Source organism: Mus musculus, chromosome 2 (assembly GCF_000001635.26).
Source record: "Mus musculus strain C57BL/6J chromosome 2, GRCm38.p6 C57BL/6J".
In the NCBI taxonomy this organism is placed as follows: Eukaryota; Metazoa; Chordata; class Mammalia; order Rodentia; family Muridae; genus Mus; species Mus musculus.
In genome coordinates this window covers 165,293,693-165,320,392 of record NC_000068.7, presented here as the reverse complement: position 1 = coordinate 165,320,392, position 26,700 = coordinate 165,293,693, and the positions used below count along the sequence as shown (strand labels likewise).

Here is a 26,700-nt window from a genome sequence, read left to right as displayed (position 1 = left end):
GGGCCCCTTCCTTCCTTCCTTCCTTCCTTCCTTCCTTCCTTCCTTTCTTTCTTTCTTTCTTTCTTTCTTTCTTTCTTTCTTTCTTTCTTGGTTTTCGAGACAGGGTTTCTCTGTATAGCCCTGGCTGTCCTGGAACTCACTTTGTACCAGGCTGGTCTCGAACTCAGAAATCCAGGAGGGCCATTTTCTGTTAGATGGGTCCCCAAGCATCTCTGGCTTTGCCTTTGGGTAATACCGACCTGAAGTCTCCCTTGAGTAGCTGTGATGGTCGTGTACCAGGCTGCCTTCTCCGATGTGGGTTTCTAACATTCCAGGTGGGTGACTGAGGACGCCCCTGACTCCTCTTGTCTAGAGAGCACACACCTACAGGCTTGCTATATGGGCCAGGTGGCACAGGTCTGACACTGCAGCAACTCAGGAGGCTGAGGCAGGAGGATTACAAGTTGGACCCGGGCAACTTTTTGAAACCCCTGCCTTAAAATAAAAATAAAATATAAAATAAGGTTAAAATAGAGCTGGGTGGTATGGAGTGTTCTCCTAGCAAGCCCAGAGCCCTAATTAGCTGAGAAGCTCAGTTGTAAGTGAAGGAGACAGATAGGGGGTGGGAGGGAGGCTTTGAGTGGTGCCTTCGAATGATGTCATTGTTAGCTAATGCTATCCTCATCACAGGAAGGACAGTGTGGAGGGAGACTGAACTCTGGCATCGTTGAGACTCAGTTCTGATATAATTCACTTCCCTCTTGTCATCACCCCACCCCGAGCCCCGGCACCCACATGCCCCTCCTTCCCTTCCAGTCAGATGATGAGTTTCTCTGAACTTTCACCTCCTTGCTGGTAAAAAAGGGCTGTTTTCAGGGTTCCTGAGGCACCAGCTATAAAATGATATGGGAGCAGTGAGTTAGAGGCTGTTCTTGACTATCATGTCTGAAGACCCCAGAGTCACCCTGTAAGTGCTCTGCTGTAAGCAAACAGGTTCTCCCTAAGTGGGTTTTGCTCATGAATGTAGCCAGCGTTAGGTAAGTGCCCACTGGACACTTCTGTCACCTTATGCCATGACACCCCTGTCTATTCTGGTCTCCATTGTAGTTTCTTAAGCTTGGGACGGTTGGTCTTGGACTATTCCTTCGCAGCGAGCAGAAATACTGGCTAGCGGGAAATGTCACCTGGACTCTGGGAAGGGGTCAGACTCTGCCCATCTCTTGGGATTTTTCTCATTGCTGGTTTTAGGCCTCCTGTCAGCTGTATGGCATAGCTTTCTCTGCAGGGCTCTTGGCTTTTCCCGTGGCGTTGGCTTGTGAGTGGCTCTGGCTGGCCCTGACACAGTAGAAGCTGTGACTTTCCTGTCCTCATGTTTGTTGTCTCTCAGCCTCTCAAGTCAGCGTCTTTCAAGTTCAGAAATGGAATTAGAGTTGTCCAACTAGACCTGAGTGTTACTTCCCTTCCCTCTAGCTGTGGCCGCTGGCTGTCACTTGCCACCAATAAATTGCTTGACTGTGGGAAGACAGTCTGGACTGCAGGCCTGTTACTATCTTGGGTGGCCAGGGTGGCTGGAGACGTTCTTGCTATATGCGACATGGGTTGAAATGAATGATCCACGACCAGCTTTGATAAATGATGCGATGGCCTAGAGCAAGTTATTTGGGACCAAAAACAAAGTGACCACACTCAGCGGGTCCACCTCCAAAGGAAGTGCTCAGGAAGAAGTTCAGGAAGTGAGCTGTGTTTCCTAATGGCAGAGTAAGGGTTAACTTCTTTGAGGAACTTTAAAAATGTCGTTCGCATTTCGCGCAGTTTTATGTTCTGCTTTGGAATCATGAACTTGCCATTCAGAGGGCACCCAGAGCACTTTAGAACGAGCATTCACATTTCAAGAACAGAAGACTGAGACTTGGGTAAGGAAGGGACTCGTAGAAGCCACGCCACTCAGTGGGCTGTCAGCCTACCTGATTTCTTCAGTGGGAACAGTGTCCTAGCCCGCAGCACTTTTCAAGGTGCCTGCTGTTCACTGTGTGCATGTGTGTGCATGTGCATGCACGTATGCTTTGACCCTCTGAGCCATCTTCCCAGCCCTCAATAATTTTGAAAAGTTAAAAATAAAACCAAACAAACTACAAAACAACAACCCAGATTGACAAATGCCCTGGGAGGCTGTACTGCACACGTCCATTTAGAGGAAGCACAAACCCAGGCCCAGCTCCTTGATGGCAGTCATGTCTGTAGGAACAGAATTGGAGGCTGGTACATTGTGTGCCGTGGTGAACGCGTCCCCTGTCCTGGGCGGAGGCTTAAGGGAGACATGTGTTTCTATTTTTATTATCTGTGTACGTATGCACAAATGTGTAGATATGCTTCCGGTCCCTGCATTTCACTGTAGATTACATCAGTTGAGAGCAATGCCCCACCTCAGATGAGACACCCTGCTGTCAGGGTCACAGCACCACCCTGGCATAGCACACTCTGCCTTGCTGCCACTGGAATAGCACCTTATTCAGAGGTTAGCCTCATGAGGCAGGTTTCCTTTCAGGGGTTCGTTTTGGGCCTAGGTATGCAAGGGCTACATGCAAAGAGCCGCAGAGGCAGAGGCAGAGGCAGCCGCCCGCTGCCGTTTCCTGAGGCCTCGTGTACTTAGCAGGCAGGAGTTCAGACCTGCGCAGGGTAAAGGGAATTGCTGGCTGGGCTCTAAGCCCTAGCCACCTTTCCTACTTACTAGCCGGGTCAACCAGGACTTGACAAGTGTCAGTCCTGACCTCAGTAAGTCGGGTGCTGCCCTGCCTCTTTCTCAGGGCTGCTGGGAAGCAGAAGTGGGTGTCCTCTCCCGGCCTGATGGGTTTGACAGCTGACTCTTGAAGGGCACAGCCCACCCCTCAGGAAATGACCCAGTAAGCCTCCTTCTCTCCGCCTGGGGGTGTAGAGGACACACTTCACCCCTATACACTAGAGAGGTTTGCCCCCACCAGGCTGTGAGAACCTGCATCCGCTGGGCCTGGAAAACTGATAGCACACACGATTAACAGCTTAGCCACAGTGGTGTTGCACACGCTGACAGAGGCAGGTGGTCCCCATTAGCCAGGCGTGAACTGCAGGCGAGTGGCTGAACCCTGAGGAGGCAAAAGGTCTTTTTCATTAAGAGAGCGCCTGCTCCCAAACCTGTAGGCAAGGAGTGTAAATATACATTGAACTAATCCATCAGCAGGGTGACTGCCTTCCTCAGACACTGGAGAGAGCCTCAGCACTGCCCAGAATACCACTAAGCCACCAGAGTTGCCTAGGAGACCAGTCACATGAGTCCATCTCCCAGACTCGCCCCAGCTGATTTATTTCCCTTTATTCTGAAGAGCAGTGGGGGCGGGACTTAGATGCTGTTCCCAGCCCCGCCCTGTAGAGGGGCCTTTGTGTGAGAGCATCCTTAGGCCTGCACTTGCACCCCTGGCAACCCTTGCCCTTGGCACTGGGGACCAAAATAGCATTTCCTGTCTCAGTTCTCTTCCCAGTGTTTGGAACTCCCCACCATCCCACAGGGAGGAGGCTCCACATTGTGTCCTTTGCAGGGACTGGAGTGGCAGCCGCGGGTGGGGAAGAGAGAGCGTGGCTGGGGCTGCCGACACTGGGATCTTCCCGAGTGTGACTGCTAAGCAGAAGTGGCCTGGCCCCTTCAGCTACCCGTTCAACCAAGAAAAGACTGTCTAGTCTTCTCTGTTCCAGGGCATGTGTGTCTCTCTTCCCGAGGCCCCGAGATGAGGATTTACACTATGTGAGCTCCGCCCCCCACCCCAGGCCCGATGACCCTCACACTGTCTGTCTGTCACACTGGTGGATCTTGCTGCTGCCCGAGCTGCAGATGATAGAGAGGCTTGCCCTGTTTCTCTTGCTGATTGAATCTAAGGAGACAGCAGCCCAAGGAGAGGCTGCAGCAGGAGCTGGAGAAGTGCATGCCGAGTAGTTCACATGTCACTTCAGATGCTGTCTTCAGAGCTCCAAAGTGCACTGTGAGAACGAGCAGGAAGGCACTGTCTGACCTCTCCTTTACGGCTCTCTCTCCAGGCAGCTGTGTCTTGAAGAAGGGCCCGCCGGGAACAATGCCGCCTCCGTCTGACATTGTCAAAGTGGCCATCGAGTGGCCAGGTGCTAACGCCCAGCTCCTTGAAATTGACCAGGTATGCCCCTCCCATGAGAGTCAGGGCTGTCAGGAGAGGGTCAGGTCCATAATGGGGGATGTGTTTAGGCCTGGAGGCCCCTGGCATCGTAAGTAAGGGTGGCAACAGGAGGGCTGAGTCCCCGTCCTCCCCGGGAAAACAGTCACTGTGGTTCCCTCATCAGAAGCACGTGGTGAAGAATCTCCTCCCCTCTCTTTCAGAAACGGCCGCTGGCATCCATCATCAAGGAGGTGTGCGATGGGTAGGTGGATGTGACTTCTTTCCACAGTGACAGCTGAGAGGCTGCGTCTTATCAGGGAAGGACAGCCGATGAGGTCCCTGAGGCCTCCTGAGGTCCTCATTTGTTCCTGGGCCTCGGAGTTCCTGGGCCTCCCATGCCCCTCTGCCTCCTGCCCCTGCTTCTGTGTTGCTGACCCTCAGGGACTCAGCCAAAGCTTTGTTTGGATCCCACTGTGCTGCAAACCGGCGGGCAAGTCCCTGGGTGACTTCTGAAAACCATTTCACTGCTGCTCTGGACAAGACAGAGGAGAAGGCAGCAGGGTATACTGTTCTCTCCCCACAGGTGGTCACTGCCGAACCCGGAGTACTACACCCTCCGCTATGCAGATGGGCCTCAGCTCTACGTCACGGAGCAGGCAAGTCCAGGAAAGCCGAGGGCAGGGCAAGCCTTGCTTGCAGTGACCTGTCCAAGGGACCTGCACACTCTGACTCTTACTGTCCAGGTGGCGCCAGGTCTCGATTTAAAGAGTTGCCCTTTAGGTAGTGAGGAGTATACCAGCTGGTTCCCTGGTGGCTGAGGTTGCTCTTGAGCAAAATCTTGAGAATCTCTTTGTAAGAAGCAAATAGGAGGAGGCCTAGCTGCAGAAGAACCTCCAAGTGCTACAGGTGTCCCTCCGTAGCCATGGAGAGGGGTCCCTAGAAGCCCTGGGCACCAAGTCTGTAGAGGTGCAGATGGCACAGCTAGCCACCTGTCACCCAGACACATGCCTGTCACCCAGGCACACCCCTGTCACCTAGGCACATGCTTGTCACCCAGGCACATCTCTGTCACTTAGGCACATCCCTGTCATCTAGGCACATACCTGTCACCCAGGCACACCCCTGTTACCCAGGCACACTCCTGTCACCCAGACACATCCCTGTCACCCAGGCACACCCCTGTCACCTAGGCACATCCCCTCACATTAAAATCCTCCCTAAACTGTGCCCCATGCAGTGGGTGGGCCATGGCTGTACCTGCTCTCCAGCAATGCTTAGGGGACCAGACAAGAACAACAGGCAGAAATGTTCAAAGCAAACCCCTCCCCCTGTAGATTTCTTCAGTTCACTGCTAGCTGAATCCTCTGCAGACGAGGAAAGTCACTGTGAAAATGGCCACCAGTCCTTCCTGGTTCACCTCCATGCACTGTTTTAATATTGTCTTTTTGTTTTGTTCTGTTTTATTCTTTGCTACCCAGACCCGAAATGACATTAAGAACGGGACAATCTTACAACTGGCCGTCTCCCCGGTAGGTATTCCAGTCGTCCTGGCACAGGAGCGCCTGTGGTGGCATGGACACTGCCCTACATTGAGAAGAAGTCCCTCGCCCTCACAGCCCAGCTGGCAGCTCACAAGCAGGGGCAGCAGACAGCCGCCTGGCTGTAGGGTGTCTGAGAGGGACCACCTTCCCCAGCGTAGGGGCTTCCAGAATGCTTTCCCAGAGATGGGGACCCTGAGCATAGAGGCTAACGCTGTGGGTGACTGGAGGAAGAAGAAATGTGGTTCCTTTCTAGTGTAGAAGCCAGAGCTGTGAGGTATGTGGGGGAGACCAGTCCTGAAGGCACTCGCATGGCCGCCCATGCGTGGGCTTAGACTTTACTCAGAAAGAAATAGATTCCATGAGAAATGTGCCCTGTGCGTCCTATTGAGTGTTAGAAAGGCCACATTCACAGGCAAGCAAGAGAGACTGGTGGAAGAGTGATCTCTCAGAGACTGGTAAGGATGAGGTCTCAGCAGAGGCAGTGGGATGGCGGGATTGACAGACACGAGGAAGCCTTAAGAGATAACCTTGGTGAATGAGTGCCAGGGGTAGGAGCAGAGGGGCGGGACCTTGGGGACCCTCCCATTCTGTATAAGCAGCCCATCAAGGCGAGTAAAGGACGCAGCTGGAAAGGAAGTGAGAAGCAGGCGACAGGAACAGTAGACCAGGCCTGGGATCCCAGCACTTGAGAGGCAGAGGCTGAGGATCATGAATTCAAAGTCTGCAGTTACAGTCTGGCCAAAGCTAATGTAGGCTCCAGAGACCGTGTCTCAAGACAACAGGGCATAGACCGTGTCTCAAGACAACGGGGGGGGGGGGGAGGGAGCCGTGAGGATTATCCCGAAGATTATCGGTACAGACCACCAAGGTGCCTCAGCCCCACCTCCCACAGCAAGCCAGCAGCCAGAGAGCAGTCTCTGAAAGTTGAGGGCACAGTGGAGACGCTTAGGTCTGCTACTGTCTTGGGAGCTCAGTCTCCAAGGGAGGGAGGGGGGACAGGCACGTGGGAGATGTGGGAGCCAAAAGACGTTTGTCTGAAACATAGGCGCAGCATGTTTAATGCGTTTCAAGTCTCGTGACATTTGGCAGTGAAGTGGAAGGCTCTCTGGTCCTTGTGTCCTACCCTCCAGCCTGAGGCCCTTTGTTTCTCCTGCAGTTTTTCATGTGTCCCATGCATGAGCTCAGATGGGAGAGGGTGAAAGTTCAGGGAAGGGGTAAGGGTTCGGTCCGTATCAGGGCAAGGAGCAGGCTTGAGACAGGCACGGTCACCCGGGCTCAGCCTTTGTCACACTTGTGGGAAATTAAGGCCATGTTTTATTGTTGAGGAAGGACCCACTTATCTGGAGAGGGGATGTGTAGCGGAGTGCCAGCCAGCACTTGCCTTGTGTTTTGCTGACTCTTCCTGACTGCATCAGTTCAACCGAGAGGGACACAAGGAGACCAAGGACTAAGGATGAATATCTTGCCACCTGCGAAACTGAAAAAGTAGCCAAGCCAGGTTCAGACTCGGGCCTGTGAGCCTCAGCCAGTTCACTTAGCAGCTTGTTCATCTTCCTTCTCCCCTGAAGGAGCTTCTCGGAGCAAAGACCTCAACCTCCCCATGTCCCCACAAACGTGAGCCAGGCTCTGCTGACTTCACGTGACAGTCTGAGGAAGGGCAGACCTCAGTATAAAGTGGAGCAGGGGACAGCAGCTGGAAAGGCTGTCTCTGGAGGGAGACTGACATTTGGCCTGGAAGTTTCTAAGCTCCATGCAAACCAGTGCTTGCAGATTGTCTCATTGACGACCTTTTCTCAGGCACACCCTTCCTCCACTGTGGGATTAGGAGGATCTGTGTCTCGCTGAGAGCCCTGGGCAGGTATGGGCCTCTCTGTAACAGTTAGGCAAGGGAGGGGGAGCCAGCCGCACTCCCTGGCCTCTGGTCACTTCCTGACCCTGAGCAGACAGGGAGGCCCGCGGCACTCTGCTTCTCCTGCATCTCTCCAGAGAGAATGTCCCGTTCAGAGCAGGGGCATGACGAAACAGTGAACTGGAGTCTGACTGTGTGCAGTGAACTGGAGTCTGACTGTGTGGTAGTAAGCTTTGCACAGGGAGTGACAGTGGACAGGCACCTGTGCTAGGCTGCTGGAGGCAGGCACCCTGCTGGGGAAGGGCCCACACTAGGGAGCATCCGTCCTCAGCAGCCATCACATCCAGGAAGCTGTTCATAAGCTCGGCCTCCCACTCCTTCATTGCTTCCTGATTGCCCACTGTGCTTTGGGGAAGGGTGATCAAGAACAGCAAAGGTTTGTCAGGCTTATCACACTTTAGAATTAAAAGGGTCCTTCGGGGCCATCAGGTTAAGTTCTAGTGCAAGGTCCTCAGCTTCTGGCAGATGCTGTCACGTTCCCCTCAGTTGCTTGGGGGTAGGGGGTCTCAGCTCTTCAGTGGGAACTCCGTCACTGACAGGTAATGCTCCCCAAAGTAAGGCGGATCTGCTTCTGAGGACTCGCAGTTAGGAGATGCCCTTTCTTTATGTTCTTGATAGGAATTAAAAAGAAAAATCTGTAGAACAAGATGGCTCGGTGGGTTAAGACACTTGTCCCCACGCCTGATGGCTTGAGTTTTATCCCCTGGACCCATATGGTAGAAGGAGAGAACCAACTCTGTCAGATTAACTGATGCTCTGACCTTCTCACTCAGGGTATAGCATGCACACGTATGCACACACACACACACTAAACATAATTTTTAAAATAGAGTCATAGGCTAGAGAAATACAGAAAAGATACAGATCAGTCTCGGCATGTTGGAAACTCTCTTCCTGGTCCATAAACATTTATTTAGCAGTTCCTAAGCCATGTGAAACCCCAACTGCCCACAGTAGTAACCTGTGCAGGAGCAGATGGCATCTCTTTTGTCCCTGGCTTCACAGTCCCGGGCTGCACGCCAGCTGATGGAAAGGACCCAGTCATCTAGTATGGAGACCCGGCTGGATGCCATGAAGGAGTTGGCTAAGCTCTCAGCTGACGTGACTTTCGCCACGGAGTTCATTAACATGGACGGCATCATTGTGCTGACGAGGCTCGTGGAGAGTGGGACCAAGCTCCTGTCCCAGTGAGTATCACCAGCGGCCCGTGACCAGCAGGGCTCCTGTTCTCACTCCCACGGTTTACCCCTGCACTCACGGACGCTCATGTCCACATCCAGAGAGGTCTCGTCCCTGTGGGGGGCCTGCATCTCAGAGTCCAGGGGACTCTGTGACCCAGTGCTGTGCTAGGCGAGTACTGAAAGTAGAGCCTTGCCGTCAGCAAGGACGGCAGTGCTGCACAGCAGACCTGGCAAGTTATAGGAAATGCTTGGCCTGATGAGGGTCAGGGAAGAGATGGGAACTGTTCGTGGTGCTCTTTAGTGATGCTGTGTCACTAAATGTGCATGCCTCACCCGATGTGCATGCCTCCCTCTGAATGCCACAGGTCTCTCCCATTTGCCATCTCCCTGCCCCACACTGTCAAGGAGGAGCCAGGCCTTGGCACCACTCCTCAGCACCTCCACGGCCCTTCAGGTGGTTGTGGTGGGAAGCTGAGCCTTATCTGTGATGAGCAGTGAGTGACAGATGCCCAGGTCTCTACCTAAGCCTGTAGAGCCTAAGCTGCAGGCAGGCAGTCAAAGATCTCACAGGCGATGGGTGAGCTGAAGCTGTCAGCCAAGCCAGGCAGCTAATCCCGGGTATTTGCTTTAAAGTCTCGGATCTTCCAGCTGCTGCCATTGGGAGAGTTTTGGCAGCAACAGACCAGCCTTAGTCTCCTCCGCTCTGAAATGGGGATAACGCTCAGCTCAGAGTTCGGTGAGCAGCGTCATTACCTCCGGCAAAGGGGGCCTGGCTTGTTAACTGTAGAGCACCGTGCCCCTGCATGAATGATTAAACCTGTAAGGAGAAACAAAAGGCAGCCGTTTAATCCCTGCGCCACGTTATTGTAAGGGCACTGCAGACCTCTTCAGTCTGCCCTCCCCACAGCCCTGTGAGACTAATGCTGTGAGACTAACTCGATTTTCCAGAGCAGGAAGCTAGAGTTGGAGAAGATAAAATGAGCAACTGCTCAGACGGAAACCACACCTGGACGGCTCCCTCGCCCTGGGGCCTCTTGGCCTAAAGGCTAATGGGAGATGTATGCTCTCTTTGGTCCCCCTGCAAGCTTCAGTTTGACAAAGGCCTTTGTTTTTGGGAGATAGATAACTGACTAAGCCAGGAAAGAAGCAAGACGGAGAAGAGCAGCTAGGAGCCTGCAGCCCTCCGGCTTTCTAGTGTAAGGACCTGGGCTGTGTCCACTCTGCACCGCGCTTGGTGTGCTTCAGGCACTGACTGCCGCCTCCAAAGATTCCCATGGGTGTTTACTGAGCTCTGTCCCTCTTGCGCTCCCTGGCTCTGAATCTCTGTATTTTGTGTGTGTCGCACATGTCTCAGCTACAGTGAGATGCTGGCATTCACCCTGACTGCCTTCTTAGAGCTCATGGATCATGGCATTGTCTCCTGGGACATGGTTTCAGTCACCTTTATTAAGCAGGTGAGGCATCCAACATTCAGTTCGTCCCCTCCTCTCCCTCGCAGCTCTCTGGGCATAAGGGGAGAGTAGACGCTGCAGTCTGGAGTCTCTGGCAGGAATGGCCTTTGCGTTCCCCGGGGCTGGGTGTGCATCCTCGAGCGGCGATCTTCCCAGGACTCCTGAAAGGTTTATGCAGATGCTCTCTGGTTGTCAGTAGTTCTTACCTGATAAACCCATCTTATTATGTTGGAAATGTCACCAGATTAAAGATGAGTTCGCTTTCCTTGGCCTCTGAACATCCTCATGGTGGCTTCTTTGTTGCCTCCTGGCCACCTTCACGGGAGGTGTGACTCAGTGTCCACAGCCTGGTCTCAAGAGAGGTCCTTGTCACTTGTCCAGGAAAAAAATATCTCAATTCACAATTTGCCTTCTCTGGAGACCTGCACCAAGAGTGGGGCTCAGAGCAGAACTGGTTGTCAGCGAGGCTGGCACAGAGCAGCTCCTCGTCAGCCCTGAGTGACCTGCTTCCTCAGCCCTCTGAGAGACAACTGCGTCTCGTTTGCATATGTGCTTCCTCTGTACAAATCTGCCAAGTAGCTTGCTTGGTTTATCAGATTAAATGGAGGGGTAGAAGGGCCCTTCTCCCTGCTCTCAGAAGAGGCAGTCTCAGCTCAGCAGGCTGAATGGAAACCAGTGACTACCCTGCTGTCTACTGACCAGCGCTTCTCACTGAGAACGCTCCTGCTAGAAGCATTCGGGCAAAAGTGAGGTGGCTGTGTGTGGGGGATTACAACAGGACTTGAGAAGAGGGGTGGGTCTACGGGATTCTCCAGGTCTGGTGAAGATAAAATAAGATACAAGAATCAGTAGGCCCACTGCATGCTGACCCCTTATTTGATAAGGATTAATTTATTACATTCTTACATTTTGAAGAAACACAGTTGAGTGGATACTGCCACCTAAGGTGGAGGCATCCTGCTGAGGGAATCCCCGCCCTCTCACCAGGGCAGCCATAAACCGAATGAGAGCTGCCTGGGCACTGCTCACATGCAGACAGGATGCTGAGGAGAGAGCGCCAGGGCTTTCCTTGGCTCAGTGCTTTCCATCCAGTGCGCCTCTCTCTGGGTCTAGATTGCAGGGTACGTGAGCCAGCCCATGGTCGATGTGTCCATCCTCCAGCGGTCCCTGGCCATCCTAGAGAGCATGGTACTAAACAGCCAGAGCCTGTACCAGAAGATAGCGGAGGAGATCACCGTGGGACAGCTCATCTCCCACCTGCAGGTGTGAGTAAGGGCCCCGCCCTCGCTTGGCCAGTGTGTTCTCTGATGGTTCTGCCTGGCCCTGCACATTCCTTCAGCTCCTCCTCCTCCTCCTCCTCCTCCTCCTCCTCCCCTGGCAATTCCTGTCATACGTAGTACAGACCTTAGCTGCCAGGCAAGGTTAGACGCTTCCTCTTCTGTGGGCCTATTAGTCTTGTTTGTACATGTTTACGTATGTGTGTATGTGTAAGTATATATATATGTGTACACATACACACACACACACACACACACACACATCACTTGTTTCCCATCTGAGCTTTCTGGAAACAAGGACTCAGCCATTTTTGACCCTCTCTCCCTCCTGACGGTTGGTTGATCACTTACTAAGCCAACAGTGTGGTGGCAACAATAAGAAGTGTAGGCTTCGTGAGTTTGTGTTGCCGGCTCGGATCCAGGCTCTGGTGTGCCAGGGTTTGGCCTTAAACTTCCTGCTCCAGCTGTTGGTCTCACTTTCCTCATCTCTAGAGATGTAAGTCTTCTCCACCTTCTCTACCCATTCGGCTCAAAGGAGAGTTAAATACTAGTACAGTGGCCGGCCCAGATTATCACCCAACTCAAAAGCTGGGTTTTAGTGTGTGTGTGTGTGTGTGTGTGTGTGTGTGTGTGTGTGTGTGTGTGTGTGTTTTGCAAGCTTACCTTATCAGGATATATTTTTTAGCCTGTAATAAAGCCAGGTGCCACACAGGTACCTCTGGGAGCCTGTCCGTGATGGTGGGGGCGGGACTTCTGCATAGAAGGGTGGTCACACAGTTGATTGGCTAACACTGACTCTTACACCTTCCTGCCTGCTGGACTCAACTGGAATGGCCCAGTTCCCCTATGGGGCCCTGAGGATGCAGAGCTCCAAGACAGTCTCCCAGATGCAAGGCGGACGTGGCTTCCCCCAGGAGCAGCTCAGGAGTGGCAGCGCCCTCAATGAGCTGGGCCCCTAAGTCCTCAATGTCAATGATTAATTAAGAAAATGCACCACTGGCTTGCTTACAGCCTGATCTTGGGAAGGCGGTTTTCCAAGTGAAGCTCCCTCCTCTCAGATGAGTGTAGCTTGTGTCAAGTAGACATAAGACTGGACAGCACAACTGACTACGTGTCACCTTAAAAGACAAACACATCATCACCATGAAGCCACCTTTCCCTTCTTGTTCATCCCAAGATCACACATTAATAAAGGCACCACAATCGAAAACACTTTACAAACTTAAAAGCTCCACAGCCTTACAAAATTCAAACACTTTAAAGTTGCCCCTTTAAAAATATCCAGTCTCTTTAAAAGTCCAAAGTCTGTGTAATGCTCTCAAATCTTTTAGGTTTAAAGCCTCTCAACTGTGCACTCCTGTAAAAATGAATGCTTCCCTATGTCAAGAGGGAAGAACCAGGGCAGTCACAGACTGAACTGTAAATAACCCGGTGCCCAGTGTCTGGGGTTCCATCCTCTGAGGGGTTGGGTCAGCTCTCTGGCTCCTTCCTCTGCAACGCACACAGCTTGTTTCCTAAGCTCCTACCTGCCCACAGCTTCCCTGTTGCTATTAGTGATGGTCATCTGCGGTCCTGGCATCTCTAAAATGCTGGGATCTGCAGCCGGGCTGCACTTTCACCAATAGTTCCTCCTGCGCTCATCATGGTGCCCAGCCTCCGCTTCTCTGCACGACCACTTCATGTCTTCACAACTCATGTCACCACCTGGGTGACTCTTACACTACCAAGTTCAGCTGCCAGAGGGAGGGAGGGGCAGCCTTGGCTGCCTCTTCTGTGTGAGGCATTTCCCAGATTTCACCTCAGTGATGCTGGTCTCTTCTTAATCGCCGCTGGTTTCTCAGCGGCAGCAGACCAGCATCATTAGTCCCAGTAAGACAAAGGTTTTACTTTAGCGGTTCTGGTTTCTTGTTAGTCACAGCTCCAGCTGACCAGCTCAGAGTCTTCACACAAATGGACTGGCGGAGTCTTTGCTTCCCTCTGAAACTTCACAAGCCAGGCTCCATCCTCTGAACGTTCTTAACCTCCGACCTCCCACAGAACGGCTACCCAAGCTTTGAGCACTCGATGGCTTCTCTAGCCCAAAGTTTCAAAGTCCTTCCCCAGTCCTCCCAAAACCCCATGGTCAGGTCTGTCCTAACAATACCCCAGACCTGGGACCAAGTTCTATCCTAGTTACAGTTTCTACTGCTGCAATAAAACGCCAGGACCAAAAGCAAGTTGGGGAGTATAGGGTTCATTTGGCTTAGACCACTGCTCATCACCAAAGGAAGTCAGGACAGGAACTCAAACAGGGCAGGAACCTGGAGGCAGAAACTGAAGCAGGGCCATGGAGGGGAGCTGCTTATTGGCTTGGCTTGCTCCTCCTGGCTCACTCAGCCTGTTTTCCTGTAGAACCCAGGACCACCAGCCCAGAGATGGCACCACCCACAGTGCGCTGGGTCCTTCCCCATCAATCAATTAAGAAAATGCCCTACAGGCTTTCATACAGCCCGATCTTATGGAGGCATTTCTCAACTGGGGTTCCCACCTGTCCACTTATGCTTTAGCTTATGTCAAGTTGACATAAAACTGGGATAGCACAGCCCAATAGTGCTTCCAGCCCACTTCCCCCATTAATCTGATTTTTAAAAAACCAAATGTGACTTCTTTTCCCACTGGTCTCGCCCTGTCACTGATGAGCTGAGAGGAGGGGTGGGTCTTCTGCTGTCCAGGCTGGCCTTGGACTGTCCACCCCTCACGGTCTGGGCTGGCAGGTGTGCACCACACCTGGCTTCCCCTTGTCAGTTTTAAAGAATTCTTCTGCCCAGCTGTTATATTGATATGCCAGGGTGGGATGGAGATTACAGGCTCTGCATAGGGAGGATTTTGGTCCTGGCGACTTCTCTGTACTCTTCTCTGAATTGGAGGTGACCTCAGCTGCCTCCCTGAGAACAACAGAAGAATGTGACATTTCTCAGGCTTCTCTCATGAATATTTAGCCCACACTGTCACCAGTGTACATATGTTCAGTGAGGGACCTGCCTGACCAAGAAGCTGTTAGCCCTCTGGAGGAAGCTACAGGAGGCACTCACAATATGGCAGACAAAAGCCCCGAGTGCCAGCTATGTCAAAATCTGAGGAAATGCTAGTGGCTGTTTTGTTTACTTAAAGTAGAATACATTTGTAGTCAAAACTTTGAAAATATGGGAAACTGTGAATAGCGTAATATTTGCTCAGCATTGCGCTCAGAGCCGCTGTTAAACATTAGCTTGAATGTCCCTCCAGCCTTCGCCTTTGCATGGTCTGGCCAGCATTCAGACTAAACACTCTTATGTGTTAAACACTCTTATGTGCTAAGCACTCTGATGTGCACCGTGCTTAGAACCTTCTTTCCTGGCTGAGTAATGAATGCATCGTGAATGCTTTCCCATGTCATGCTCTTCCTCAGAGATGCTTCCGACTTCCCCAGACACCTGTGGGAGCCCAGAGCCACCCAAGCCTCCCTCTCCTTGAGGACGTCCACATAGTCAGCCAGGTGCTTTCAGGGCCTTATCCAGGCCTCACTGGTACTCAAGCCCATCTCTGAGTCCCAGGTTAATAATCCTCACTCCCAAAGCGTGACCTTTCGGAGGCCCTTAGGATCTCCCATATTAAGCAGCCCCTAGCGAGAGCATCTGGATTACTTAACATTGTCGTCTCCTTCACAGGACTCCAGCGTAACAGCTTGTCACTAAGTCACACAGAGCTTTCTGATTACTGTCTTGGATGCATCCCTTTCGTGGAATAGTGGGGTCAAGCGTGTGCCTGCTCGGAATGCTCTTCTGACGCCGTCCCCCGCTTGTCCTTTGATCACAATGTGGTTTAAGCTGTGTGTGAGCGTCATGAGCGCCGTCATCTTGCTCTTTGGTCCTCTGACCCCCTGCCTCCATCTCTGTTGACACAGCTCCAACCAGGAGATCCAGACCTACGCCATTGCTCTGATTAACGCGCTGTTCCTGAAGGCCCCCGAAGACAAGAGACAGGTCTGTGGCTGCCTTTCCAACCTTTCCTCTGGGTCGGCTAAGAGAACCGCCGCAGTGCAGAGCAGGCACTGCGGGGCGAAGAGCAGAGATCTAGCAGTGCCCCTGGAGCTCCCTCCTCACCTTCCCTGGCCAGAACCCAGCAGGTTGTTTTTCCTAAGTTAGGGAAGCCTTAGGAATGAACTGGGAGTGGGAGACCTGATGCTTCCTGGGTCAGAGCAGATTTCTGCAGGCTTTTCCTCTGATTGGCCAGGAAGTCAATGCTTTTCACTTCTTGTAGCAGCGCTTCAGCTTCAGCTGTTGTAGGCAAAAGCAGCTGCCGACAAGAGGTAAACAGTGGTACGGCTGTCCCCAGTCACAGTCACACTGTTTACCCAGACAACACACCAATATGCCTGCAGTGTGCTAACTCCTGAGTTAGAGGAAGAAGAGGGAGGGGAGCCCCTCTACCACTGTTGTGGTCTGAAGGCAATGGGACTTAGGAACAGGCTTCACCTGTGCAGTCTCTGGTCCACACCCTCGGCCACCTTCCTCTGGTAGCAGCTGTGTGCTCCGTGCAGTCCTGGCAAGCTCTTCCTGTCCCAGCTCGAGGCCTCACCTATATGTTGGCAGTTACAGCATCTGCCCTGACCACTCACTCATGATGAGGTAGGTCATTAGGTCACATGAGGCCCCTATTTTAATAGTGTGGGACCTGAATGGAGGACCTGGGCAGAGTGCTTGTCCTTCCTCTGGCTGGGTGACTGTATCAGCCTTCCAGTCTGAGTTCATCTTTCTATGAAGGTAAAGGACAAAGTCAAGCAGCCTCTAAGCCTCCTACCACACTAGATCTCTGGTAAAAGCACACATAGTACATGGAAGTAAGGCTTTCTGATTGTCAGTAATAAAGGCCAACTAAATGAAGCCCATGTGGGGTCACCCACCAGACTCTCAAGAGTTCCTTTACTAGAAGGGAGGAACAGAGCATCCATAGTTTGTCTGTCTTACCTGTCTGGATGTGTGGCTCTGTGAGCATCTCCTTCTGTCTGGATGGGGTGGCTCTGTGAGCGTCTCCTTCTGTCTGGATGGGGTGGCTCTGTGATCATCTCCTTCTGTCTGGATGGGGTGGCTCCGTGAGCATCTCCTTCCTGTCTCTGTTTCATTGTAAGCCAAAAGCTCATCCTGTCTGCTTCTCTCTGTGCTTTTTGCTTTCTGCTGGCAGGACAAGCACCTTAACCCTCTAGACCTGCCCGTCACTGTAAGTAGCACCTCTGTTGTTGAGGGCCGGCTCTTCTGGTGGGGAGGTCAAAGCTTGGCAGGAAGCATACAGGCTGGACTGGCTGCTCAGGGAACCAGGCCCATGGGAAGATAGCATATGTCCATCATATTGGAATGCCAGAAAGCCACTGGAGGTGACAGTCATGGAAGGGAGAGTGGCCAGGCTTTCCGTCATGATGCCTTTGAGGGAGTCTGGGATGAGCTTGGTGTCAGATGCAGAGGCAGCCTGACTTTCTTCAGTATGATCCCAATAACACGGAGCCTCCTGGCTGCCAAAGCTGGAGTGAGGGTTTCCAGGCCTTTTCTGGATTTTCCTAATAGATAATTGAGTAGGGTTATACAGTTTACTTACACCCTCTTCTGGCTCTCTCAGGTAACACACACACACACACACACACACACACACACACACACACATACACAGAGTCAAAACACACATTCACATGAACTTTTAAGATCACGAAGGATTTGGGTGTTTATTCTTAGTTAGGGGGACACTGGAGAAGGCCACCTTGTGAGGACATGCAGGAGTGTGTTGCTCCCCACCCCAGCACCAAGGAGAAGCTCACCACAGGCTTTCACATCTCAGCTTCTGCTGGCAGGTGCCTATCTGAGACTTGTCCACCCAGGGTTTAGTCCCATCTGGTATCTGGGAAGTATCCAGGCACCATCTTCCTCTTCTAGCCAAAATATGCTCAGGGGTGAACAATAAACCTGGATGCTCTTGGCCAGGCATCTATAACATCGACAGAGGTTTAGAAATATAGGAGAGAGGTCACTGGACAGCAGCCACCCCACCCACCCAGACCCACTAATTCACCGCCATCAATAAAGGTGACTGAAGGCAGTGTCTTAGAAGGGAGTTGTCACTGTAACTAACATCATTAAGACAGGTTGCTGACATCAGAAGGAACGGACTGAAAAAATTGAGAAAAGTTGTCAGAAAATTAGAAACATCCTGATATGGGTGAAATTTAACAGCCCCTCAGAGCGAGTGTCACTGCAGAGCGACCCCCAGCAGGCTTGGAAAAGGCTTGAATGATAACCACTGCATTCCTTCTTGTGTCTTTTTAAAAGATGGTCAAAATGGTGCTGATGGGACCCTTAGATCTCTGTGGAGGACTCAAGTATTACTAGAATACTTTATTTCCTGGATACTTAATAACTAAAATGTTGCTGTTGAAGTTTGAGCCAAATATGATGGACAGGTGAATCTGATGTGAAATGTTACCCAAAGGCCCACAACACGTGACTCTCGCAGTGAGGTCTGAGCAACCATACCCCCGTCTCACAGCCCAGTCTGCTGCCCAGGGTTCTTCAGCTGTGGCCATCTGCCTGGAGTGGTGCATGTCCTGCCGTGTGCTCTGCGTGCAGTGTCTGTCACCAGCATGCTTGTAACACATGTGTCTTGTCCTCAAGCAATCCAAGTCTCATGAAGACACGAGGCGTTATTGTGCCCCGAGGAAGGGAAACTGAGTTCATTTGCATTCATGAAAAAAGCAGGGAAAGTTTTAGAGTAAAACACATTTGATGGTCAGTGGATTTCTTCACCGTTCATTTGAAAGGAGCGCATTCGAGCTGTGAGGACCTTTCCCCTGACAGCAGTCACAGATGCCACCTGCCTTGCCTTACGTGTGTTGGTTTCCCTCCCTAGGACATGGCCAATGCCTTTGCACAGAAGCACCTTCGGTCCATAATCCTGAACGTGAGTTCCCAGTGACTGCCTTTTGTTAATGCTTCTTCCTGCTGCTGGTGGTCCTCACCATCCCTAGGATGCCGGGCTGTGACTGTCACCACTGGGGGTGGGGGAGGGGGCTTACTAACAGACGCCGGGCACTTCACTTCGGAATACTGAGCTTTTTTTTGGACTCCTCTGAGCCAAGCTGCATCTGGGAAGCCATCCCCCATGGTCCCCAAGAGATTGCAGCCCCTCCAGGGAGAAGGGGAAGGCCTTCTCCACTGCCTGTTACAATATAGACCTGTTAAACCAGCTGAGTGGGCTGAGACCTGGAGCACGCAGAGCTCCTGAAGCCTTGTGCTCTGCTGGGGAAGGTGGGGCCCAGCACAGCTCTGGCCAGGAGAGGGAGGGCAGGACCAGGGAGATCTGCTTTGCAGGGAAAGTCAAGAAGCCTTTCCAGAAGCTGGCTGCTTCTCAAGTATTAGGCACCCAGGCAAGACACCAGCTTAGACCTTAGTCTCCCTCCCTCCCAGCACAGCCCTGGGAGGGTCAGGCTGCGGCACAGGTACAGCTGGACTCTAGAGTACTTGCTGGAGGGCTCGAGAGGAGTCTGGAAAGGTCTTCTTCACTCTTATTACTGTAGCGATGGTAGGGGTTGTGTGAAGGCAGCGAGTGGAGTGAGGACAGGAGCCAAACCCAAAAGGAAAAGAGTTTATTAGTTGTCAAAAACAGAGGAAAATCCAGAGACAGCAGTGAAGGTAATAGACAGAACATCAGAGTCAAGCGTGAAAGATTCGACGCTGACAGTGGCTTTGGCCGTTTTCCAGTCTGCCTTGATCCTGAGCAGTTGACCCTGTGTCCCTGGGCTTTGATTTTGCTTAGCTGAGTGTGAAGACTGAAGGAGCTAATACATAGACCATGCCTGACAGCGTGCATGGCAGCTGTGGGCAGCAAGTGTGTGTGTGTGTGTGTGTGTGTGTGTACATTTGTGTTTGTGCATGTATATGGTAACAGAGCTCTAGAAGAAAACTCTAAGCAAACCTGCAGAGTCCGATGGCTTTACCTTGAGTGACTTGATCCCCAAGTCACTGCAACCCTGCTTCCTTCCAACAGATGTGGAATGGGGAGTGCCCATGCTGTGGGAACTCCAGAACTGCTGCTTAGGTACCCGCTCTACATGTGGGCACGGGGAGGCATTTCTGGGAAAAATCTGAGTTTGAGGCTTAGCTTGATGGATGAGAAGAGGGTCCCACCGAGTAGACAGCTGAGCCTCGGGCCTTAACTGACTTGGCAGGCAGTGCCTACATATGCTGTCTAATGAAGCCAGAGAGCTGCAGCCATGGCTGGTAGAACACTTCCTCCCCCTCGCCTGAGAACCGTGAGCAAAACCCAGGAGCCACTGCCGCTTCCCTTTCTACATAGCCATCTTGTGAGCCGTGAGGAGGAAGGACTAGAGGTGGACTTTCAGAGCAGTGGGTGGAGGGGGTAGAGAGCAGTTGACAGGGGTTTGGAGCAAGGTGGAGGATGAGCTGTAATGGAGGCCAGCAGGAGGCCAAGCCCCAGGCTGTGAGAGCACAGGAGAAGGACAGGAGTGTGGGGGCTGAAGAGGGCCCCTGATTTTGAACTAGCAAGAGACATGCTGGAGAGGTAGAGAGGGCATGCGGATGTCAGCAGGAGCTGGGGTGCAGGAGCCACCTCAGTTCTGTTCTGAGGGCAGCTGGGCAGGGCAGGCTCTGTGCGTGTTCAGCTTGCGGAAGTTCTGTCCAGAGAGGACGCTTCCTGGAAAGACTGGGGGCCTGAGTGGGTGATAATTTCAGTGGGATTCATCCTGTGTGCAGCTTTGGGAACTGTACTGGGCAGCAGAGATGAGCAGAAAGCCCGAGGGCCAAGCTGAGGGTGAGGCCTAGGTAGGGTAGGGTTGGTGGGGAAGTACAACTCAGATCTGGCATGCATGGGCTTAGAGATGGTCCATCAGCAGGGCTAAAGGAATAGGGAAATGAAGGTTGACGGCCAGGAAATGTAACCCATGATACAAAGACATTTCAGTATGCAACAGATTGATTCATGGCGCATCAGGGACACAGTCAGCCTTCTCACTTCACACTAAGGCTCCCAGGACTGGTGTGTTGTAGACAGCACGTACTGTAGTTTAGACCTGGCTAGTATCTACCAGCCATGTGAGCCTAGGATCATCAACTTGTATGGCACAGGTTGACAAAAGGCTGGTCTCGAGGCAAGGCAGGGGTGGACGGGCCAACTCCGGGGAGCTCTGCAGAGATGTAGCACTCAGTGCTGTGCTGCCGGCCCTGGCCATGTTAGGCACACAAATGCCCACAAGTGACTAGCGGCTGCTACACTGTCCAGGGAGGTTCTAGAGTCAGGGCTACTGAGTAAGACCTGAAGGACACGGGTAGGGACATGGCAGAAGCTGCACAGGAACCCCAGGTGACAGGATTCACGACACGTAGGTTGGGAAGTCCAGGAAGCCAGGAGGAAAAGCAGGCTGTTGTGGGGTTAAGGACAGGTTGGAGACCCACGTAAGACACCCAAAGTGATTAGCCAAGGTAGCCAGGGAGAGAGAGAAACAGTCAGAAGGTGAGAAGATGAGGGAGGCTGGGGCGCCAGGTCAGAGGGATTTGCTGAGCTAGCATTGGGAGGATAAGGGGATGGCTAAAGGACAGGCAGGGGCTGACATGGGGTGACAGGAAAGGAAAGGATGGGGAGGGCGTGTGAGGGTGCCTAGGAAAGCCAGTGGCCTTCCTTATAGGTGGCTCCATGTCACTTAGGGTGGCCTAGCCTCGAGCCTGTCTAGCAGTGGCCCTTTTCCACGTGCTCGCTGGTGCTTTGGCTTTAGTCCTGTGAGGGGCAAGCCTGGCTGGGTTTAGCTCTGCTGGCCTGCTCTCTCCCTGACCCCCTCTCTCTCTGGGCCCCCTCCCGCCCCCACCTCTGGTGTCCGAGGTTGAACCGTCATTCTCTGTTCCACTTCCCCTGCCCAAGAGTGGAGAGGAAGGCCTGTGTGAACCTACTCTGGCCGAGTCTAGCCCCCTTCCACTCAAGAACATGCAGGCACCATGACTGGAAGGAAAAGATCCCTGTCCAGTGTACTTAACACACACACACACACACACACACACACACACACACACACACACACACACACACACACGGCACTTTAGGAAAGACAGTGCACTGAGTCTGTGCCTCCTTCTGCCTTTCTTTCTCTAGCATGTGATCAGAGGGAATCGTCCAATCAAAACAGAGATGGCCCATCAGCTGTATGTCCTTCAGGTCTTGACCTTTAACCTTCTGGAAGAAAGAATGATGACCAAGATGGATCCCAATGACCAGGCAGGTGCTGGGGGCCATCCTGGTATAAGCTGTGCTGTTTCTTCATGGCTGTGGTCTTTCCGCCTACAGTGTGTGCTGAGAATGCTGTGTGAAGTGGTCTCCTCAAAACTGGTGTGGGCCACATCTCCCGAGGACTTGGGACAAAGGCCTCTTCTGTCCTTCCATCCTCCCGCTGGTCCATCCCTGGAGACTGGCTTGGGAGCACGTGCCCTGCTCTCTCTCTTCCCTGCTTCTCTTGGGAGCTGATCGCCCTGCCTACTGCGTTCTCCCTCCCAGGCTCAGAGAGACATTATATTTGAACTGAGGAGGATTGCCTTCGACGCAGAGTCTGACCCCAGCAACGTCCCCGGGAGTGGGACTGAAAAGCGCAAGGCCATGTATACCAAGGACTATAAAATGCTGGGCTTCACCGTAAGTACCGAAGTGTCTTCTCCGCCCTGGCAACTCCCCCTCCATAGTGACAGCCCTGGAGTGGCAGACACAAAGAGATGAGGGCCTTTGGCTTGCCTTGGCTGTGGCCACTTGGTGGGCGTAAACCAGATCCATCAATTACAGGCCCAGGAAGCCAGCCTCGAGGGAAAGGGGACCATATGCCTGCAGTGGGTAAAGTTCTGGTGTTGTCTTCTCACCTTAATGGTGCCAAGGTTTAGCCTCCACCTTTCATTTCCCTACCCCTGTCCCACAGTGGAGAGGAAGGGGTGGCACCCGCCGCAGCCTGTGTGAATCAACTCAGCAAGGCAGCTTGCTTGTCACACAGCTGCCGTTGACTGTGGTCAGGTTAAACACGGCTCAGCTGGGAATGAGGCTGGTTTAACTGTACTGTGTACCTACGTGGTAGGATGAAGCAGCCTTAGTCCAGTGCTCCAGGAGCCAGACGAGCTAGGGTGGAGCCGAGAGAAAGGGAGGACAGGCTGCCCCCAGGTCACTCCACACAAGGACTCCCAAGTTCACACCCGCTCTCCTGGATTCTCCAGAACCATATCAACCCAGCCTTGGACTTCACCCAGACTCCTCCTGGAATGCTGGCGCTGGACAACATGCTGTACCTGGCTAAAGTCCACCAGGACACCTACATCCGGGTAAAGAGCAGGCGGGGCAGCCCCTCACTCCTGGGACCCATCCACACCCGCCTCCCCTCACCCCCCACGTCCTCTCTGCTTGTAGATCGTGCTGGAGAACAGCAGTCGGGAGGACAAACACGAGTGTCCGTTCGGCCGCAGTGCCATCGAGCTCACCAAGATGCTCTGTGAGATCCTGCAGGTCGGGGAGCTCCGTAAGTCTGCAGCAGCCAGTCTCCAGCTAGAGGTGACAACAGCCAGATGTCAGGAGGGACCGGAGGGCCTTAGGCGGGGGACATTGTTCTTACTCCCACCCCCATCCGTGGTGATCGTAGCTGCTGTTCTGTGAGCTCATGATCTAAGGTGTCTCCAAAGCTCCCCAGTGCTGTGTGTAAGGGCTGGCTGAGTTTGTAACAGGGCAGAGAGCTAAGGGCTTGAGGAAAGCCCCTTCTGCTCCTTGATGGCTGTCATCATGGCCTGTTTTCTTTGTCCTCATGACTTGAGTGCAGGGAATTCAGAGTTGCCAGATGGGTGCCCTAGTGCCTGAGGGCCGAGCCTTCGTGCTTACAGTTTCTTCTCCACAGCTAATGAAGGGCGCAATGACTACCACCCCATGTTCTTCACCCACGACCGAGCCTTCGAGGAACTCTTCGGGATCTGCATCCAGCTGCTGAACAAGACCTGGAAGGAGATGAGGGCGACAGCCGAGGATTTCAACAAGGTCAGTGCTGCCGAGCCACCCAGAGGCTGCCGGGAGAGGACCACGAGACGGCCTCTGACAGCTGGCCAGCGCCTGGGGAATCCCTAAGCTGGAAAACCAGCCTGGCCGGCAGCGCTGTGTCACAAGGTCGAAGTACTAGAGAGCCTGAGTCTCAGCTGTCGTGACTCCCTTTGTAACCTTGAACGGGCATCTTTCCCATGATGCCCAAGACCTGTGTCTATCTGGGAAAGCTAGCACCTGCCGCTGTCCTCCACAGGGGTCAGGGAAATAGCGGGGCAGAAGGGCTGGGCCTGTCATGGCTACAGTGTGGTAGATGAGTCCTGTGAACAGCCAGTGTCAACAAGGCAGGAAGGGCGGCATGCTGTGCACATCCCGGTGCCTCTTGGGCCTCGGTGCTACAAGTGCCCAGGAGTGGAGCACTGTGCTAGGCCCTCACAAGCTGGCAGCCAAGGAACCCAGTGTTTTGAGACTGACCATCCCATTGGGGAAGCATTGGAGGTGAGCTGACATAGGCGCATGCACGTGAGGCTGGCAGGCATGAATTCTAAGTCAGCCTGGCCTGCAAAGCAAGACCCTGTCTCAAAAAAGTAAAGCAAAACAACAAACCTTAGGAAATATAAAGAAGAGGTGCCTGTAAGACTCTTCCTGTCTCTCTGTCGCTCTTTGCCTGTGTAAGTGAATGTGTGTGTGTGTGTGTGTGTGTGTGAGAGAGTGAGTTTTTGAGGATGTGTGCGCACATTCTGAGAGTGTCCTTTCCTCAGTAGGATCATGCCCCGCACATGCACACTGGGTAGGCAGACTCTCGTCTCACAGTTGTTTAGGGAAGTTGTCACATCGTAGCACCCTGTGTGCTGTGTGTTGTGCCTGCCCTTACATGCTGAATCTCCTGTTCTTCATGGCATAGAGTACAGGAAGCTGCCTCTCTCTCTGTAGAGATGAGGGTGATGGAGGCCTGAGCACAGCTCATCTTGCTGAAAGAGTCAGTGAAGGATTAAGTGTTTAAGAGTTGAGATCAGAACCCATTCCCTGATGTGTGTGAAAAGGAAACTCCTGTCACTGTCTGTCATGTGACCTGAGTCCCCACCTGAGGTGTCCACTAGGAAGTCAGGACTCTGTGTTGCCCACTCTGCTTGAGACACTGAGTGAGGCAGAGTCTTCGTCTCTAGTTGGCCTGTCTATTGTCAGAGCGGTCTGTGCCTTCCTTTTTTGCCCAGGTTATGCAAGTTGTCCGAGAGCAGATCACCCGGGCTCTGCCCTCTAAACCCAACTCTTTGGATCAGTTCAAGAGTAAACTTCGTAGCCTGAGCTACTCAGAAATTCTGCGGTTGCGCCAGTCTGAGAGGATGAGCCAGGATGATTTCCAGTCCCCACCAATTGTGTAAGTGTCAGCTGAGAGGGCCAGTGAGGGGGGCAGCCTACCAGTTCCACCTCGGAGAGCGCCGCTCTCCCGCAGTCTTACACTGAGTGGGTGAATGTGCCCACAGGGAGCTTCGAGAGAAGATACAGCCTGAGATCCTGGAGCTGATCAAGCAACAGCGCCTCAACCGGCTATGCGAGGGCAGCAGCTTCCGGAAAATCGGGAACCGTCGTCGGCAAGGTAAGGGGGTGGCTGGAGCATGGGTAGTCTGCCAGGGGTGCTTGCCTGGGTACCCGACTCTGTACGGCACCCCTTTGCCCAGCACTGCCCATGTCTCACCTGCTTATCATCCTTGTTTCTAGAGAGGTTCTGGCACTGCCGCTTGGCACTGAACCACAAGGTTTTGCATTACGGTGACTTGGATGACAACCCTCAAGGGGAGGTGACATTCGAATCCCTGCAGGAGAAAAGTAGGTGCATGTCTCCGTTGGTGTGTCAGCAAGTGTCCCAAGTGCTGGTCCTGGCTCTCAAGCCTGTGTCTGCTCATCTGCTAAAGATCCTCTCTCTGGTCCACCTCGGGGTGGTGGGAGAGTTACTGAATCCCAGTTGTGGCAGTGTGTGGGTCATAAAGGGCAGGACAAGACTGCACGGAAAGGCAGTGGGTGGAGGCTCTAAAGCTACAGAGTCTAAATGGAAGCCCTGGTGTAGCCCCCGTCACTTGCTAAGGCTAGATGTTGTAAATTAATTCTCATCTGCTTTCATATCTGGGACAATGGGATAACACCGCACTCCATCCACAGAGGACTAAGAGGTGCAGACGTTTCCACGAGGCACCGTCTAGCAGGTGGCCCTTTGGTTGATAGCTGTGATGCTGTTTGCTTTGGCCACTTTGTCACCTTCACTATGGGGAAGAAGTAGACGGGTGCCCAAGGCTCTATTCCCTGAAAAGATGAATCCAAGTAGCACCCATGAGCTTTGACGAAGCTGGGGTTTATAGAGGAGCAGGGCAGGCTAACACACGCACACCTGAGCTGGGAGGGCCCTTGGGCCTGAGAGCTGCCACATCCTGGTGCTCGGGCCCCGGGCTTCCCTTCAAGCACTGAACAGTGCTGACATCTTGCAGCACCAGCTTCCAGGCGGTGATTCCCATTCTCTATCAGTTCCTGTTGCAGATATTAAGGCCATTGTTACTGGAAAAGACTGTCCTCACATGAAAGAGAAGAGTGCCCTGAAACAGAACAAGGTGAGAGGCGGGCGGGCGGGCGGGCGGGCGGGCGGGCAGGCAGGGCTGAACCCCAGCCCCTGCCCATGACAGCTGCAGACACAGACTCTCATCCCACCTTAAATTATACAGCAGTATTAAGAGCATTGAACACTATAAGAATAAACAGATCCGAGGCAGGCGGATTTCTGAGTTCGAGGCCAGCCTGGTCTACAAAGTGAGTTCCAGGACAGCCAGAGTTATACAGAGAAACCCTGTCTCGAAAAACAAGTGGCACAGCATCTCTTTCATGAGTGTCTCCTACACATCTCTGAAGGATACAGCCATGGAGTCACATTGACACACCTAGCAGAAGATAAAAGGCCATTATTCAATATGAAATCCTCCATTTCCTCTAATGTCCACCTGCTGCCTTGTAAATGTTACATGCACACACACCCACACGCTGGACCCAGGTTTGAATCCGTCCCAGCGGCTTTGCTGGCTGCAGTATGTCCTTCATCTCCGAGTCCTTCATTCATGCGCTGCTTCTCCACCCTTTTCCCGTCTTCACTTTATTAGTGTAATGG

At 52.9% G+C, this 26,700-nt stretch overlaps 1 protein-coding gene across 8 annotated transcripts in view; it reads left to right on the top strand.

The window, feature by feature from the left end:
- The window catches only part of Elmo2 (engulfment and cell motility 2), a 38,449-nt gene that overhangs the window by 6,087 nt on the left and 5,662 nt on the right, over positions 1-26,700 (top strand). For 3 of the 8 annotated variants that reach the window (NM_207706.1, XM_017315487.1, XM_011239284.1), the window contains exons 2-20: positions 4,042-4,154; positions 4,355-4,395; positions 4,717-4,789; positions 5,612-5,662; positions 8,589-8,770; positions 10,119-10,218; positions 11,329-11,480; positions 15,415-15,493; positions 16,692-16,727; positions 18,402-18,452; positions 21,651-21,773; positions 22,050-22,184; positions 22,748-22,852; positions 22,938-23,046; positions 23,416-23,552; positions 24,767-24,930; positions 25,037-25,149; positions 25,272-25,379; positions 26,070-26,152. In NM_207706.1, coding sequence (NP_997589.1) covers positions 4,077-4,154; positions 4,355-4,395; positions 4,717-4,789; positions 5,612-5,662; positions 8,589-8,770; positions 10,119-10,218; positions 11,329-11,480; positions 15,415-15,493; positions 16,692-16,727; positions 18,402-18,452; positions 21,651-21,773; positions 22,050-22,184; positions 22,748-22,852; positions 22,938-23,046; positions 23,416-23,552; positions 24,767-24,930; positions 25,037-25,149; positions 25,272-25,379; positions 26,070-26,152 — 1,920 coding nt within the window. In that variant the 5' untranslated portion in view covers positions 4,042-4,076. Of the gene's footprint in view, positions 1-3,373; positions 3,752-4,041; positions 4,155-4,354; positions 4,396-4,716; positions 4,790-5,611; positions 5,663-8,588; positions 8,771-10,118; positions 10,219-11,328; positions 11,481-15,414; positions 15,494-16,691; positions 16,728-18,401; positions 18,453-21,650; positions 21,774-22,049; positions 22,185-22,747; positions 22,853-22,937; positions 23,047-23,415; positions 23,553-24,766; positions 24,931-25,036; positions 25,150-25,271; positions 25,380-26,069; positions 26,153-26,700 lie in introns of those variants that run through there. The other 5 variants (NM_080287.2, NM_001302752.1, XM_011239285.1 and 2 more) reach the window with 4 other exon arrangements.